Here is an 18,181-nt window from a genome sequence, read left to right on the forward strand (position 1 = left end):
TAAGTAGGTTTCCAAACAAATTATCATGCTGGCATATCTGGGTCAGAAATTCATCTCTAGACGTTACAACATTGTTATAATCATGATTATAAACTGGGTGGTTCGAGCCCTGAATGCTGATTGGCCGAAAGCCGTGGTATATCATATACCACAGGTATGACAAAACATGTATTTTTACAGCTCTAATTACATTGGTAACCAGTTCATAATAGCAATAAGGCACCTTGGGGGTTTGTGGTATATTGCCGCATTGCATCGTGCATAAGGACAGCCCTTAGCCGTGGTATATTGGCCATATACCACACCCCTCTGGCCTCATTGCTTAATTCATGAACAGATTAGTGTTTATCGACAATCTGATTTAAGATGGAACAGTATGATCAATAATATGTTTCACCCTGTCATTTGTTTATGAGCTTCAACCTTGCTGTTGTCCAATTAGAACACACGCAGAGTTAATTTCAAACCCTCTCTCTGTGTGGGTCAGCACATAGATAGAGTATGTGGGTCATAAACAGTAGTGAAGTATTTACAGTTGGCCACTACTTCTGTAATCCTTAATCTTCTTAGCAAACTCCAGTAGTCTCATTCCAACCACAAACAGTGTGTCTTATCATGTAATACATGTTGCTATAACTAACAGAACATCCTTCTTGTTCATTTGAGTATATGCTTATTAAGAAAATGCTGTTCATCAGTACCTGTTTGTATTATACATCCCCCTCTCAGTTAAAGTAAGCAGAGACTGCTGTTAGATTTCTGCCTGCCAAGTCCACCAGTACAGACCAGTGGTAGATTAGGATAGATTTGTCTGATTCCGGGATTTCTCCAGTTAGGTTTAAGTTAGACCTGCCTCTCTTGGACTTGACAGGGACAACACACAAACCTACCCCAAACCCACAACGCTCTCCTGTCAAACACCAATCACGTCATACCAGACACTTGACAAACAGACCACAGGGCAGTTCATCCCACCAATATTATTAGCATTTCATGCAGATTTGGTAGATTTATTTATGTAAACACTACCAAATGAAAACACAGAGATGAGGTGTGAAAGATTAGAGTATAAAAATAGCCTTCGCTCCAGTTATCTGATACAGGCATTCCATGTCCAGATATAATCCTGTTACATCATGCATAATCACAATTTCTGCTTATTACTAGCTACATTTCTATTTCCAGAATTAGAACAGTATCCGTTTGGAGTTGTCAGATTTATATTAGAAGCAGGTGATTGTGATGTACATTGCATACATGCACTTTGAAGACAGAGACATTTCATTGAATATTAGGCTATTATTGATTGGGAAAGACAAAAACACAGGACACTGATAACGGCAAACTCAAAGTAAAACTGATTTCCCAACAAACTCTTTCTGCATTTAACAGCATACTGGCCTAAAACTGCTGTCAGGCTCCCTCGGTATGACTGGGTGTTTTGCGCACGTAAAAGCGGGGTATGTTGTTGAGAGTCCCCCCAACTCCCCCTCTGATCTGCTTCGTCCAATGAGCGCGTCGAGGGCGAGTCGGGCCTCATCGACGAAACGAAGGAGACGGTGGGGGAGGGTCACGTGTGTATACACTGTAGGGTTCAGTACCACTCAATTCGTAGTAAGTTGTCAACGTCCTCCCCTTTCGAGAACAAACCTCGTCAGACTAGAAACTCTATCGCTAAATGCTGCAGTAGCCTAAGTAACTACGCAAAAAGTAATAGATCTAACTATACCGTTTTTGTATTTTTTTCTTCCGAATTGAAAAGTATACGACGTTTGTTACAAGTGAACACCAAATGTAATTACAGAGAAATGTCAGTGGAAGTACAGCAAAACCCGATGCCTCCGTAGACTTGTCGCCGTGCCAAATCTGTACTTTTCTGGTGAGTTTTCCTAAAATGTTTGTATCATTTTTCAGCAGACTGCATATTGAGTTCCACACAAACATATTTCCTATCTATGTTCGGACGAAATCATTGACTTTACTGTTTCATTTGGCTGTAGAATAAATAGGTGGGCTATGATAAAATATAGCGTGTGTTTGAATGTAGTGGTCAACAATATCCTCACAGATGTTATGTTATCTATAGTTTTATCAACTATAGATGACAGTTATCCTTGCTTAGCTCCCAATGGTCCGTAGCACCCTTAGGAAATCGGCGCCGAATAGGTTACAAGCAAATGGATACAATCCGCGAGTCTAGATTCTGTGACCGATATAATGATACATTGCTTTTAGTTTAGCAGGATGTATTACATTGGACAGTTCAACAAGTTACGAAAAAGTAATCAGCTTTGTGCTTTAATGTTTCTGGAAACACTTGCACAAATAGGTTTCGTAATCACTAAAGACCCTATTACCAGCAATCTGATTCATGCATAGGTAGATCATACTGTGACTATCATCTATAACATTGATTTGAAGGATGATCTAACTTACAAACATATGAACATTTTACATGAACCTAACGTTAAAGTCAGACTGGTCTCATAGACTAGACATAGTAAACGTAAATCCGGGACACTCAAATTAGTATGATAAACTGCATGACCAAAAGTATGGACACCTGCTCATTGAACATCTCATTCCAAAATCATGGGCATTAGTAGGGAGTTGCTCCCCCCCAGCCTTCACTCTTCTGGGAAGGCTTTCCACTAGATGTTGGAACATTGCTACAGGGACTTGCTTCTTCTATTCAGGCACGAGCATTAGTGAAGTCGTGCACTGATGTTGGGCGATTAGGCCTGGCTCGCAATTGGTGTGCCAATTCATCCCAAAGGTGTTCGATGGGGTTGAGGTCAGGGCTCTGTGCAGGCCAGTCAAGTTCTTTCACACTGATCTCGACAAACCATTTCTGTATAGACCTCACTTTGTGCATGGAGGCATTGTCATGTTGAAACAGGAAAGAGACTTCACCAATCTTTTGCCACAAAGTGGGAAGTACAAAATCGCTTAGAATATCATTGTATGCTGTAGCGTTAAGATTTCCCTTCACTGGAATTAAGGGGCCTAGCCCGAACCATGAAAAACAGCCCCAGACCATTATTCCTCCACCACCAACTTTACAGTTGCCGCTATACTTTGGGGCAGGTAGCGTTCTCCTGGTGTTCGCCAAACCCAGATTTGTCTGTCGGACTGCCAGATGGTGAAGCGTGATTCATCACTCCAAAGAACACATTTACACTGCTAGCTGTGCCACCAGAGACTCTGGGTTCGAGCCCAGGCTCTGTCGCAGCCGGCCGCGACCGGGAGGTCCATGGGATGACGCACAATTGGCCCGGCGTCGTCCGGGTTAGGGAGGGTTTGGCCGGTAGGGATATCCTTGTCTCATCGCGCACTAGCGACTCCTGTGGCGGGCTGTGCCCAGTGCACACTAACCAGGTTGCCAGGTGCACGGACACATTGGTGTGGCTGGCTTCCTGGTTGGATGCGCGTTGTGTTAAGAAGCAGTGCGGCTTGGTTGGGTTTTGTTTCGGAGGACGCATGGCTTTCGACCTTCGTCTCTCCCGAGCCCGTACGGGAGTTGTAGCGATGAGACAAGATAACTACTAACAATTGGATACCACGAAATTGGGGAGAAAAGGGGGGTAAAATTCAAACAAACAAAAAAGTTGTCAGCTCTGAATTAGGATTCGAAGATGCAGAAATAATGGGGTTTCAGCTATAATTTGACACCTTGAGTTTGAAAAACATCTGTTTTGGTTTATTGAACTACAATAAGTGATGTGAATGTAATTACATCAAGAGTCCCGGACCTGTACTACATAGAAATGCATCATTATGGATATGTCATTATCTTCATGGTGATGTATCCTGAATAGGTACACAAAGGTAGAAATATGCAATATCCTCCTTTGCATTTTGGGGTATTATTCTACACATTAGCTATTATTCTAATGAACTCTGCCCCCAAACAATACCAAATTTGGTTGTTCTGGACCGGACCAAATTTCAACCAATCCTAGACTTATATGTTTCATAACATTTACATTTACATTTACATTTAAGTCATTTAGCAGACGCTCTTATCCAGAGCGACTTACAAATTGGCATAAGTTTGGACATCATAGTTTAGCACAGTAGAGTACAGAGGTACCAATGCCTATAACTGTTAGAACCCCGAATTCACCCATATAGGGCTCCAGATTGTGGTGTGTGGGGCCACGATGAGGCTAGTCGCTCCTAAAGACATTGGACATTGGTACTCTTACTGTACTGTGCTGTCCAAACTTGTGAAACATAGACGTCTATGATTAGTTAAGATTTGGTCCGGTCCAGACAAACCAAATTTGGTCTTGTTTGGGGGCAGAGTTCATTAGAATCCAGCGACGGCCAGAGCAGATGCTGTTTACAGTAAATGGAAAGAGAGGGGGCTCATGGGTAGGTGTCAGTAAGAGCCGGGAGAAGTGACTTTAACTGGCAAGAGAGAGGCAGAGAGAGGGAGTGGTTGTCCAAACTGTTTTTACACTTTCACTTTGACTACCAGACAACAGAAAGAGAAAGAATGAGCTGAACATAACAGAATGCCAGTGGAAGGGAGGACAGTAGCAGGAGACCCTATGAGCTGAACATAACAGTATGCCAGTGGAAGGGTGGACAGTAGCAGATGACCCTATGAGCAGAACATAACAGTATGCCAGTGGAAGGGTGGACAGTAGCAGATGACCCTATGAGCAGAACATAACAGTATGTCAGTGGAAGGGAGGACAGTAGCAGATGACCCTATGAGCTGAACATAACAGTATGTCAGTAGAAGGGAGGACAGTAGCAGATGACCCTATGAGCTGAACATAACAGAATGTCAGTGGAAGGGAGGACAGTAGCAGATGACCCTATGAGCAGAACATAACAGTATGTCAGTAGAAGGGTGGACAGTAGCAGATGACCCTATGAGCTGAACATAACAGTATGCCAGTGGAAGGGTGGACAGTAGCAGATGACCCTATGAGCTGAACATAACAGTATGCCAGTGGAAGGGTGGACAGTAGCAGATGACCCTATGAGCTGAACATAACAGTATGCCAGTGGAAGGGTGGACAGTAGCAGATGACCCTATGAGCTGAACATAACAGTATGCCAGTGGAAGGGAGGACAGTAGCAGATGACCCTATGAGCAGAACATAACAGTATGCCAGTGGAAGGGTGGACAGTAGCAGATGACCCTATGAGCAGAACATAACAGTATGTCAGTGGAAGGGAGGACAGTAGCAGATGACCCTATGAGCTGAACATAACAGTATGTCAGTAGAAGGGAGGACAGTAGCAGATGACCCTATGAGCTGAACATAACAGAATGTCAGTGGAAGGGAGGACAGTAGCAGATGACCCTATGAGCAGAACATAACAGTATGTCAGTGGAAGGGTGGACAGTAGCAGATGACCCTATGAGCTGAACATAACAGTATGCCAGTGGAACGGTGGACAGTAGCAGATGACCCTATGAGCTGAACATAACAGTATGCCAGTGGAAGGGTGGACAGTAGCAGATGACCCTATGAGCTGAACATAACAGAATGCCAGTGGAAGGGTGGACAGTAGCAGATCACCCTATGAGCTGAACATAACAGTATGCCAGTGGAAGGGTGGACAGTAGCAGATGACCCTATGAGCTGAACATAACAGTATGCCAGTGGAAGGTAGGACAGTAGCAGATGACCCTATGAGCTGAACATAACAGTATGCCAGTGGAAGGGTGGACAGTAGCAGATGACCCTATGAGCTGAACATAACAGTATGCCAGTGGAAGGGTGGACAGTAGCAGATGACCCTATGAGCTGAACATAACAGTATGCCAGTGGAAGGGTGGACAGTAGCAGATGACCCTATGAGCTGAACATAACAGTATGCCAGTGGAAGGGTGGACAGTAGCAGATGACCCTATGAGCTGAACATAACAGTATGTCAGTGGAAGGGTGGACAGTAGCAGGTGACCCTATGAGCTGAACATAACAGTATGCCAGTGGAAGGGTGGACAGTAGCAGATGACCCTATGAGCTGAACATAACAGTACGCCAGTAGAAGGGAGGACAGTAGCAGATGACCCTATGAGCTGAACATAACAGTATGCCAGTGGAAGGGTGGACAGTAGCAGATGACCCTATGAGCTGAACATAACAGTATGCCAGTGGAAGGGTGGACAGTAGCAGATGACCCTATGAGCTGAACATAACAGTATGCCAGTGGAAGGGTGGACAGTAGCAGATGACCCTATGAGCTGAACATAACAGTATGTCAGTAGAAGGGTGGACAGTAGCAGATGACCCTATGAGCTGAACATAACAGTATGTCAGTAGAAGGGTGGACAGTAGCAGATGACCCTATGAGCTGAACATAACAGTATGCCAGTGGAAGGGAGGACAGTAGCAGATGACCCAACTCTGGTTTGTGACTACTATGATTTTCCATTGTAGTCAATTCAATTACAGTAATTCTGTTACTGATTTTCACAATTCTGTAATTGATTTGGTGATAGAATTAAAAGTGTTAATAAATCAAAATGTGTATCAGTAAAAACATTCGTTGATAGGTCTACCTTTACTTGTTACATGTGCTAACTTTCATTTATCCTCCCTCCTCATGAGGGCGAGAAATTCAAATCTATCAAAAACATGTGGGTTTTTGGTAACAGTGAAAAGACAGAAGGCAATGTTTCTTAAACTTACAGAAGGCAAAGCATTTTGCCAAAACATATATATAAATACTGATATTAGTTGTCAGAGATCTTTACTTCAACATTATTGTGTTTTGATGTTTTCCTAATTCCTGGTAGATGTTTTCTGACCTCTTTTCATTCTGTTTGACCAGAAATCAAAGTCATTAGTTATGCCTAATTTTTAAGATGGAAAATGGATGAAAAATGTATCTATGCCTTCATTTCCTGAAAATATAGACTGTTAGATTTGAGTCATTTTACAAGTAAACTCATGACATGAGTCATTTTACAAGTAAATCATGGGAAACTATTTCACAGGTGGCATGATGTTCAAGAAGACTGACAGGCCATGCTCTCACAGATTACTTTGGTTTTAGAAATGTACTTGCACTGCAACCAACTACACACCTTCCTGTCAAACATAATTTTTTCAGGGTGTATTTACATAAGAAGTCATTTGAGAAGGGGATTTTGGTTGTGCTTTGGCATCACTTGATATAGTAGCCTACTGATATGTAACTTCCATATTAGTCAATTTACTGATATCATCATGTTGTTGTTACTTAATTGGTAACTAATGCATTCAATTGTGTTTATGATGTAGATACACTTACTACTCATTAAAAGTCTCAGTGGTGGTTAATTACAGTGTTAAAACATATATTTTGGAAAATATTCACAGATTCCTATGATTATTTTCTCCCTATTCTGCATTAAAACTGCTATTTAAAGCCCTCATGCAGTCTTTTTAATTGTATTCTTAAATCATTACTGTATGTCTAATAAATCACTGTGCGTGTTTATTTAAAAACATGTTTTCATTTATTTCCTTAAGGCTCTTTTCCATTAAAATGCTCAGTCTGATCGTGTGGCGTGTTGATACAAATGTAAATATATTTACATACACAGCCCTGATTGGCGGATAGGATCTTCCAGACCAGGGGTGTCAAACTCATTCCACCGATGGCCAAGTGTCTGCGGGTTCTTTTTTTTCTCCTTTCAATCAAGCCCCAGACAACCAGGTGAGAGGAGTTCCTTACTAATCAGTAACCTTAATTCATCAATCAAGTACAAGGGAGGAGCGAAAACCCCCAGACACTCTGCCCTCCGTGGAATGAGTTTGACACGTGTGATCTAGACTCTAGAGCCCTCGAACTCAACTCTGGACCTCGAAGCCAGTTCCACTGCTTTTTTTTCTTAATTGTTCCCCTTTAATCAGGCACTGATTTAGACCTGGGACACCAGGCTGGTGTAATACATTTTCAGGTAGAACAGAAAACCAGCATGCTCTGGACCTCGTAGGGTAAGAGTTAAATACCCCTGCACTAGATCCTTCCCGCTTACCCCTTCAAAGTAGGAGGATACATATGCAAATCAAGTATGACTGGTCATTGGTCAGAATAATCAGATCCGATTATGATGTCATGCAATGGGCCAAAAACTCTGGAATGCCAATATAGAGCAGAAGTTCATTAGTTTACATGAATTCATGCTTTTTTAGTAGCAGCATTCCCCTATATGAGAACTAGGGGAAGCACTCGGGTGTGTTTTTCCAAGTGTGTAGCTGACATGTTTCTACTGGATTTACATGAGAGACATATCACATTTTCCCATTTCGTCATCAACATTGTCTTCCTTCAATCACTTCACTGAGTGCCGTCCAAACAGGAATTATTGTTTACAGGAATTATTGTTTACAGGAATTGTGCAATATTTAAAAATAATAATTTTCAGGACGTCACTCTTTTAGACTGAGGTTGATCACTGTTCTTTATCTCCTATAGCCTCTTGTCTAGCATTTATAGTACATAGACTGGCTTAGATTAAGGACCGGCTGGACTATCAATAGAAAGCACAGAGGTGAGGTGTGGAATAAAGTAGATTAGATTAGACAAAATTAACAGAACTATTTACAGCAATATTGTAAATAAGTCTGTTTTTTTGCACTGAAGTAGTAAGAGAAGCCACCTGCCACATGACATACAAAAGCAGAATGCATAGTTTTGCTCCTCATTTTGCTGTGATTGTGTAACAAAGTCACGCGAGGCCATTAATTATAATGAGTGAAAATGCACCAGGTTTGACACTGTTGAGCGTTATGGTAAATAACAAACTCTAAGCCTGCGGCACACCAGAGCGGGCACCTTAACACGAATCACACGCCGCTCCCCTCGCTTGTTATGCTACTCTGAGGGAAGCGAAAGCAGCTGAGAATATCAAAGGGGGCTATTCATGAGAGCTGAAGGACTTTCACAGGTGGAATTATTCATGAAACAGTAACGTGTTCTCTCATCGTTCTGAAATGTTCATGTTTGTTACCTCCTAGCCTGTCCTCAAACGAAGTGCAACGAGGACAATCGGTGTGAAACCAGACGTGATGCCAATGTTATCCTGTTTGGGAGAATAGCTCGATTTTTGAGCAGAGGAAATAGCTTGTATGGTATGAAATGAGTTTGAATGAAATGTTGTCCTAATCTAATTGCGGTTAGATTCAGAGTAGATTGAATGCTCTGTTGTTAGTTTGCGCAACATCTGAAAGTTAGTCTCCAAGTGTGCAGTATGATCCTTCCAAAAAGCTGCTCTTGCTCCAGCTATCAAACACGATTACAGACATGTATGTGCTCTCATGTGACATCATTCAGGCGATTCTGAGAAATAGCTGTACGTTCCAGAGGGGAAGTGAGGGGTGTGAGCCTATCACAGCGTGTCACGCTATTCACATCAAAAACCCTGAGATATCAAACCCATCTGTATCCCTTAACACCTGGTCTGGAGGGAGGTTTCTCCTTTTCTACTTCTGGTAATATTAAACTAACAACATTGAACCTTGAAGATGAGTGAAATGAGAAGATTGTCTTGGATCAGGACACGGGGGAATATCTTGGTGTTCCCATACTAAATGTGTTGTAGTGAGCTCCTATGGTTACAGCATACAATATTGGACCAGGCTAGTGTAATACCACAGTCACGGTAAGGTTTCGTGACATACTGTTGACCGAAGGCTTCTTACAATTCAACCAGGTGTCCTATGAATGACATTTTCCCATCTCAACCAGGTGCCCTTTATAGTGGAGAAAGCGTCTATGCCCTGTTGTGTTGATGTTACTGCCAGTGAAGCGTCAGCAGCGTAGCTCACTTTTTTCACACCCTTAGGAATGTGTCTACCATCCCAGTCCAAGTTCTGTCATGGTCTCTTGAGAGAGAAAAGGTTCTGGAAAACCGCTGAATGAAAAGAGATTTACAGGGAAGAACTGCAGTCTATTCCAACACGAAGATTGTACTGGAATACAAAAGAAGTTAGTTGTGTTTTGATGTTCGGTGTGGGTAATTAAGAGGGTGTGTGTGACATAAAAGGTGATTATGTCTCAAGCACACAGTGTGCTCTGCCTTTTGATTGTTCACACACACTCCCACAGTCCGTTAGGCTGCTGTGTTCATTATTAACACACTGCCCAAGTCTCTGGGAGGACTCACACAGTCAACACTGCTGTCCCATGAATATAGAGACATTTCATGTTTTTCACACTGTATTCATACACTGTATTCTTCACATTGCTCATTCTGCAATGTCCCACTGTACATTGCAGTTTTGTTACACTGTTTATACACGCTGCGTATTTACATACTGGATTCATATTTATATGCTGGATTATAAACTGGGTGGTTCGAGTCCAGAATGCTGATTGGCTGTCAGCCGTGGTATTCCAGAACGAATACCACAGGTCTGACAAAACATTTATTTTTACTGCTCTAATTACGTTGGTAACCAGTTTATAATAGCAATAAGGCACCTTGGGTTTGTTGTATATGATCAATACACCATGGCTAAGGGCTGTATCTATAAGGCCACAAGGCGAGACCCAAATGCAGACACAGGAGGCAGATGGTTGAGCTCCGATATTTATTATAGCAAAAGGGGGAGGCAAAAGGCAGGTCTGGTACAGGCGAGAGTTCATAAACCAGGTCAGAGTCCAAATGGTACAAGACGATAGGCAGGCTCGAGGTCAGGGGCAGGCAGAGTGGTCAGGCAGGCTCATAGTCAGGACAGGCAAGGGTCAAAACCCAGGAGGGTGAGAAAAGAGAGACTGGAAAAAGCTGGAGCTGAGACACAAAAACGCTGGTTGACTTGACAAACAGACGAACTGGCACAGAGAGACAGGAAACACAGGGATAAATACACCGGGGATAATAAGTGACACCTGGAGGGGGTGGAGACAAGCACAAGGACAGGTGAAACAGATCAGGGCGTGACAGTATCCAAGCACTCTGCTTTGCGTCGTGCATAAGAACAGCCCTTAGCCTTGGTATATTGGCCATGTACCATACTCCTTCAGGCCGTATTGCTTAATTATACACAGAGTGTACAAAACATTATGAACACCTGCTCTTTCCATAACATACACTGACCAGGTGAATCCAGGTGAAAGCTATGATCCCTTATTGATGTCACTTGTTAAATCCACTTCAATCAGTGTAGAAGAAGGAGACAGGTTAAAGAAAGATTTTTAAGCCTTGAGACAATTGAGACATGGACTGTGTGTGTGTGCCATTCAGAGGGTTAATGGGCAAGAATAAATATTTAAGTGCCTTTGAACGGAGTATAGTAGTAGGTGCTAGGCACAGGTTTGAGTGTGTCTAGAACTGCAACGCTGCTGGGTTTTTCATGCTCCACAGTTTCCTGTGTGTATCAAGAATGGTCCATCACCCAAAGGACACCCAGCCAACTTGACACAGCTGTGGGAAGCATTGGAATGCAACTCAGTATTAGGAAGGTGTGCTTAATGTTTTGTGTATTCTGGATTCTTATTCATATACTGTATGTTATGTTAGGAGCTAGTAACTCAAGCATTTTGCTGCACCCACTATAGGGACCCATTATAACATCTGCAAAACTGTGTACATGTCCAATAAACTTTGATTTGATTTGAGGAGAGACAGACTCTAACTAGGGGGTTGAGAGCTCAAGATACACACTGTTCTTCCTGTTTGGTACGGCAGGGTGTTATTCCAAAAGACAGGTTACTCACATGCCTTTTGTCTTTAGTCTTGGTGAGCCCTCCCCCACCCCTTTAAACTGGAGCAGAAAACGAGTGTCTAGGTAAAAAAAAGTGTCTAGGTAATCAGGATAGATAATAAACAGAGTAGCAGCCGCATATGTGAAAGTGTTTCTGTGTGAGTGTGTGGCGTCAATATCCATGCCTGTGTGTGTGTGTGTGTCCCCTCAGGCCGAAACTGAGGTTATGTAATTGAAAGAAGGAATGTTCTCTTCACTGGCTGTGGTACCTTCTTAGCCTCTTGCAAACAAAATCATCTGTCTGCTCTGTTTCCAAAACATTGTCTGGAAATGTTATTTTGTAGTAGTCTGACCAGGTCACCAGGTAAACACTACGTAATATGAGCTTGTAAATATGCTTCCTTACTTTGCACGAGAGCGGCTTGTGCACCAGTTGATTCATCCAACCTTTTAAAATCATATGTTTTTTGTCTCGCGCTTTTACGAAGCATCAAACCCCATGTCTCTCTTCGGGGAATCTTATCATTGATTCTATATTTTTCATTTTGAACTGTCTAAGCTTGAATACAATGTTGAGAATTCTCCCCGTGTTCCATTCCCTCCTGACATGAGCTCTTTTGTTAGCGTATGCTTTCACTTCTTCCTGAGCAGAACTAATATGATCAGAGTTGGCATGTTACAGTTCAGACTCCGACAGCAGAGTTATGTAACTGCTGTTTTAATGAGCAGCCTCTCACTGCGCCGAGCAGCAGGATGATCCCCAGTCAGGCCGCCCCCCCGCCCTCCATGTGCCCAGGCGTTCTCTCTGACCTTGCCCTGAACTCCAACCTCACGCTCAGTCCACTCCACACTGACCCCTCCCTGGGACCGCCCGACCAGGCACAGGGGGGCTACCCATCTCCCGCAAACTCCTTCGCTCTCTCTCTCTCTCGTCTCTGTTCCTCTCGCGCACACACACGCACACACACACATACACACACACACACACACACACACAAGCCAGTGTAGTAACCTGAATAGAAGGCGCTCATGCTTTGGAAGAGACATGGATGGGAAGAAGTAGAAGCCAAGCGGCCTGCAGAGTCAGGCGATGGTAAAGAGGGAGGTCTTCATCTGGAGGGCAACAAGGGCATCTCTCCGAAGGCAGCCTGGCCCCTGCAGGTTATTCTTCCATTAGAACAAGGGATTCACTTGCTCTGGCTGGAGAGGCCCTGAACACTGCAGAAAGAAATCACTTTTTTTAAGGCTGGAGCTGACCAATGAAACATATTGTGAGGAGTTTTTATTCAGCCAGTGAAATGCAATGAAGTGGAATTAATGGTGTAACCCCAGGCATAATAGCCATGCCGTGTGTGTGTGTGTGTGTGTGTGTGTGAGAGAGACTGGTCTTGCTTGCTTCTCTCCACAGCGTAGCACTTTTAAAGAACCACAAGAATGACTCCAATAACATAGATAGTCCTAGAACATGTCTCAAGGAGAAACTTGAAATGAGAAAAACCCATGCCTATTGTTTAGTTTGTGGTTTCCCACATAGAAAAATATATTTCCAGTGATGGATTCATGATGGATTATGAGATTGTTTAAAAGAGAATGGAATCACATCTCTTCATATTTGAAGGAGAGCAGGAGACAGAGGGTGGAGAACATTCTCTCTTCATATTTGAGTTATTTTAATTCACACAGTAGGAAGGAGAGCAGGAGACAGAGGGTGGAGAACATTCTCTCTTCAGTCATCAGTGTTAATACTTGACCACACATCAGCACTTGTTTATGTAATGAAAAACAAGATAACTTAACTAATGTTGTTCTCCTCTCTCTGTCTGTCTCCAGCCAGGCCAGTGCACCAGTGCAGCCCTCTCTCAGAGCCCTAGCTATGTGGAGCTGTATAGCTTACAATGAGACGGACTCCAGCTCCGAACACCGGCTCTGCCAGGACTTTGGCCTCGTCCTTTCCGTCTTCTCCTTGTTCTACCTCATGGTGTGCTTCCCCATAGGGCTCTGCTACAACGCCCTGCTGGTGGTGGTCAACCTCTCCAACAAAATGTCCATGACCATGCCAGACGTCTACTTCGTCAACATGGCCATCGCTGGCCTGGTCCTCAACCTGGTGGCCCCCGTGGAGCTGCTAGGCCCTAGCTTCACACGATGGCCTGTGTGGGAGTACAACAATGAGATCTACATCACCCTGCTCATCCTCTTCAATATCTCCTCCCTGGTCATCATGTACTCCACCACGCTGCTCAGCCTGGACTACTACATCGAGCGAGCGCTGCCGCGCACCTACATGTCCAGCGTGTACAACACCAAGCACGTGTGCGGCTTCATCTGGGGCGGCGCCGTGCTCACCAGCTTCTCCTCGCTGCTCTTCTACGTGTGCAACCACGTCTCCACCAAGATCATTGAGTGCTCCAAGATGCAGAACAAGGAGGCTGCGGACGCCATCATGATGTTCATCGGCTACGTGGTTCCGGCCGTGGCCGTGCTGTATGCTTTCGTGCTCATCCTGCGTATTAGGAAGGAGTCCACCCCGCTGGACCAGGACTCATCCCGGCTGGACCCTTCTATCCACCGGCTGCTGCTGGCCTCTGTCTGCATGCAGTTTGTCCTATGGACCCCGTACTACATGACTCTACTGGTACACACTATAGCCGGGGCACCGGGGAGCTACAGCAGCAACAACAACAACAAACAGCGGTTCACAATTTACTTCTTCCTGAGGTGTCTGTCGGAGCTGCTGGCCTTCTCCAGTAGCTTCGCCATGCCTCTCATGTACAGGCAGATGAACAACAACTTCTCCCACAAGCTGCAGCGGCTGCTAAAGAGGCTAAACTGCAGGGACACATCCTGCCCTCAGGAACACTCCTCAGTGCAGCAGGTGGCGACGTGAGACAGGGCCAGGCCTTACTAACCCCTAACCTCTTACCCAGGCTGCACTTATTATCACAGACCCCACAGAGCCCACAACACGTGGCCTTAGAAGTCAGCCACAGGTCCACTGCTGCCACTCTGGCTGGAGTCTTGACTTTTAATGAAACTAAGGAATCTTCAGTGACTTTCTAGAACTTGACTTTCTTTGTCCAGTTCTGTAGCGAGAGGATGAACCAAGTAGAAACCACTAAGTGCATTAGCAAGCTTGTCACTTGGATACTTGGTTGTGAGATTGGGGGCGCAAAGCCGTTGTAATGCGGTGTCTCTTCTAATACACACATGGGTGATTCACCAACATAGGCTGTAGAGATACTGCGCTGCACACCAAAACAGACAATGAGTGATACTATTGGAGTAACAATTGTTTTTATATCTCATGTGTCAATCAGCATGTTACTACAATGCATGTAGCTGGTAGTAGGTAGGAAGTGGAATACAATCTGTTTATGACCCTGTCAGACCACCCAGTGCCCCGGAGCCTGAGGCCATGTCTCATTGAAGAGTTCCTGTCCAGCCTCGGCCACAACACACTGGAGGGGTCTCAAATGGCACCCTATTCCCTACATAGTGCATTACATTTGATCAGAGCCCTGTGTGTCCGGTTAAACAGTAGTGCACTATATAGGAAATAGGGTGCCATTATGGACACGTCCTCTGTCCTCCACTGTCTTGCACCTAGAGAGAACCTTTGCCTGCTCGTCACCCTCAGCAGTTTACACAGTACTATACATGTACCTCGTTTAATTTTACACCCCTACGGCATTACATAGGATCATGTGAACTACGGAGAGAACTCTCCACACAGCTTCTATTCAGGGTTCAGGCATGGCCAACTTACCTCTTGTGTCCTAGAATGCTCTCACTTATCTGGCTGCACACAACACCCAGTCATTGTGTGGGGAACATTTGCCTTGGCTCAGTTTATGTGATGTCTAAAAGCTGCTTAGAGGCACAGAAGTGACCTGCACAGCTGCTTTGCTATCTTGCTTCCCACTAAAGAGGAAGACTGTTTATATATAAAACATGTCCTATTTATATTTCAGCTAAATAATGAACACGTCCAATCACATTTCACTCTTGCCATGCTATGGTGATGTCTGTTATTGCATGTGATTATGTGATGGTTTGAAGTGTTGAAGTCTTTGTTGCTAAAATGAAAAGGTCAGTTTAGTCATCTCCACTTTGAAAGAGACAATAAAATGATAAGCTGTAACCCATTGTTTAAACATGTTGCTTCTTGCTACTGCTGGTGTATCCAGGCCACCTCATGATAAGTATTGACTTAATTAAAAGCTCAGCAAAACCCTTTGAGTTTCGTGCTGAGGAACCCTAAAAATGAGTCCACACCCTGTTAATCATTATTTAAGCTCTGGTCAAAGTCCTAATTTATTACAGTTGAAATGCTCTTTCTGAGCAGTAGAGCAACAGAGGGACAGATGTGTCACATGTTCTGCCACTGCTACTACCAGAAACAAACAAATGGCTTATGTCTAGACTTATATTGGCTCATTTTAATTCCAGGGTTGTTGAATGATGGTAGAATTCACTGAAAATGTCATGCAAGAGCCAGAATCCTTTTTCATTGTATGGTAAAGTTAGTTATAAGCAATGTTAATCTACCTTTAGATATGACCGACAACACCAGGAAATAAAGAATGGTTAGGAATAGGAACTGAAATAGGAAACAGTCAATTCTCACAGTTAAAGATTCAGTCCGAGATCTTAGGCACTTCCAACTTCCTAACATATCATACGAAATGGATGACATGGTACACAATTCTTTTCTACTTTCAGGTACCAGTTTTGTCTCAAGAGCACTACTTTCAAAACTACTGGCTGAAATGATACAAAACCTTTGGCACGTCACTTTAATGTGATTCTTAGTTTTAGAAGGACAGATTCCATCACCCTTTACCTCCCCTTTATGTTGTGCCGTTATAACCCACCAAAATGAGTATATATTTTTTAAAGAACCAGTACTGTATGTTTATGGGAAACGTTAGAGTATGCTATTCTTTTAAATCCACCTATATAAGCAGAGATAAGAATGTATTTTATTTCATGAGGTTTAGCTACATAGGGCAAGATGAATCCAGTTTCAGATGTGATGATTTTGTGACTGTGTATATACCAATATATATGTATAATATGAAATATCTGTATATATTGTATGTTAGAGATTTACTGGAAAAACACCATGTCCTCTCACAAATACAGTATTATTTTCTCAAATATATATTTAGATACTGTAGCTTCAGTAATCTTCTCTATTGTCGGTTGAGTCAAAGACTGATTACACAATAAACTAACATGGGAATTAAACACAATGTCTGTTCTTTTAGTTTCTCTTTTGTCTTGATGTTCACAGTGTTCTTTTGACATTTTTGCTAATGTCAACTGTATCCAGTCTCCACGGTACATTGTCATGACAAATCAATGTCAAAATAGATGACATTGTAGTCCATTTCTGAGGGTATTCTTGTGTCAGTGAACAATGTCAAACATATTTTTCATTGCTGTTTGGAGCCATGGGGATAGATAGCTATAGAAATCAGAAACCACACTTATGTGTCATCTTGCAACATACTGTAATTAGGTTTGGTTGCCCATCTACAGAGCTTGGTAAACCATAGCCATTTATACTGTAAAAAGAGCTTGTTTCTCCCATTGGCAGCTGGGTCTCTTTTTTTTCTCCAAATCAACACACTAATCACATGGGACAGGCTCAGACAATCCCACCTGGGACCCTGTGACCTGGGGGTGTTTCCCTGCGTGGGTCCAAATACAGACCTGTCATGTTTTATATCCATGTGGTTGAAACCCGGCCTCGTCAACAGCAGGATCTACTTAAATCACCCGCACATTTTGAAATGAATCGATGCTATTTATATATTCCGATGAATTTAAGCCCCCTTTAGAGAGATGATGTTATTATGGGTTGATATCCCCTCCCCGATGTCCAATTCCAAGGTTAATGTTGAGCTACCGTTGTGCGCTATAGAGGTTAAAAAAAAAGAAGAAAAATCTGTATGACAACGGGACACATCCATTTCCAACGTTAATCTCTTCATATACTGAGACCTAGAATAGACACTCTGTCTGCATTGTAAACCCACTAGGGTAACCGTGGCTGTGGCACGTCCCTTTAACCACACTGTGTAAAACAGGAACAATCCAGGCGTTCTGTGAATTCTTTTGACATCCGTGGGCCTGGTTATACAGCCCAGTGTTGTTGCAATTCTCAACAAGAGCAATATTGTTCTGATATATACGATAACCGTGTGGAGCAGCTGATGTGGGAGTCGTGCTGGAGATAAAGGGAGTCCGAGGAAGCAGAAAAGTGAAGAGATTAAATAGCGAGTTGTTTTGTTAGAATGTCCAACGGAGAGGAGGAGAAGGAGTGTACACATGGTTCTGACGTATTCCAGCATGGGGAAAAGGTGACAGACATTAGATATAGCCCTGGAGACTTTGGCAGGGTTTATACTCAACAGACCCCTCACACTAACTCAAACCGTCTCAGTGGACATTTGTAATTACTTTTGAGGGGATGAAATTTGAGCTTAACCAAATGAAAGCACCATTGCATA

At 43.3% G+C, this 18,181-nt stretch overlaps 1 protein-coding gene and 1 long non-coding RNA gene across 3 annotated transcripts in view; one reads left to right on the top strand and one right to left on the bottom strand.

The window, feature by feature from the left end:
- Window positions 1–18,181, bottom strand: part of LOC135564660 (uncharacterized) — a 529,018-nt gene that overhangs the window by 175,745 nt on the left and 335,092 nt on the right. The window lies entirely within an intron of this gene.
- LOC115110341 (probable G-protein coupled receptor 146) lies at window positions 1,589–16,918 on the top strand. Of its 2 annotated transcripts, XM_065010120.1 has the most exons (3): window positions 1,589–1,879; window positions 7,559–7,671; window positions 13,494–16,918. In XM_065010120.1, the coding sequence occupies exons 2-3, from the start codon at window positions 7,613–7,615 to the stop codon at window positions 14,548–14,550; spliced, it is 1,116 nt and encodes a 371-aa protein (XP_064866192.1). In that variant the 5' UTR covers window positions 1,589–1,879; window positions 7,559–7,612; the 3' UTR covers window positions 14,551–16,918. The 2 variants fall into 2 exon arrangements, with proteins under 2 accessions (XP_064866192.1, XP_029491779.1); XM_029635919.1 differs by lacking the exon at window positions 7,559–7,671.

This window comes from Oncorhynchus nerka, linkage group LG26 (assembly GCF_034236695.1).
Source record: "Oncorhynchus nerka isolate Pitt River linkage group LG26, Oner_Uvic_2.0, whole genome shotgun sequence".
Taxonomy (NCBI): domain Eukaryota; kingdom Metazoa; phylum Chordata; class Actinopteri; order Salmoniformes; family Salmonidae; genus Oncorhynchus; species Oncorhynchus nerka.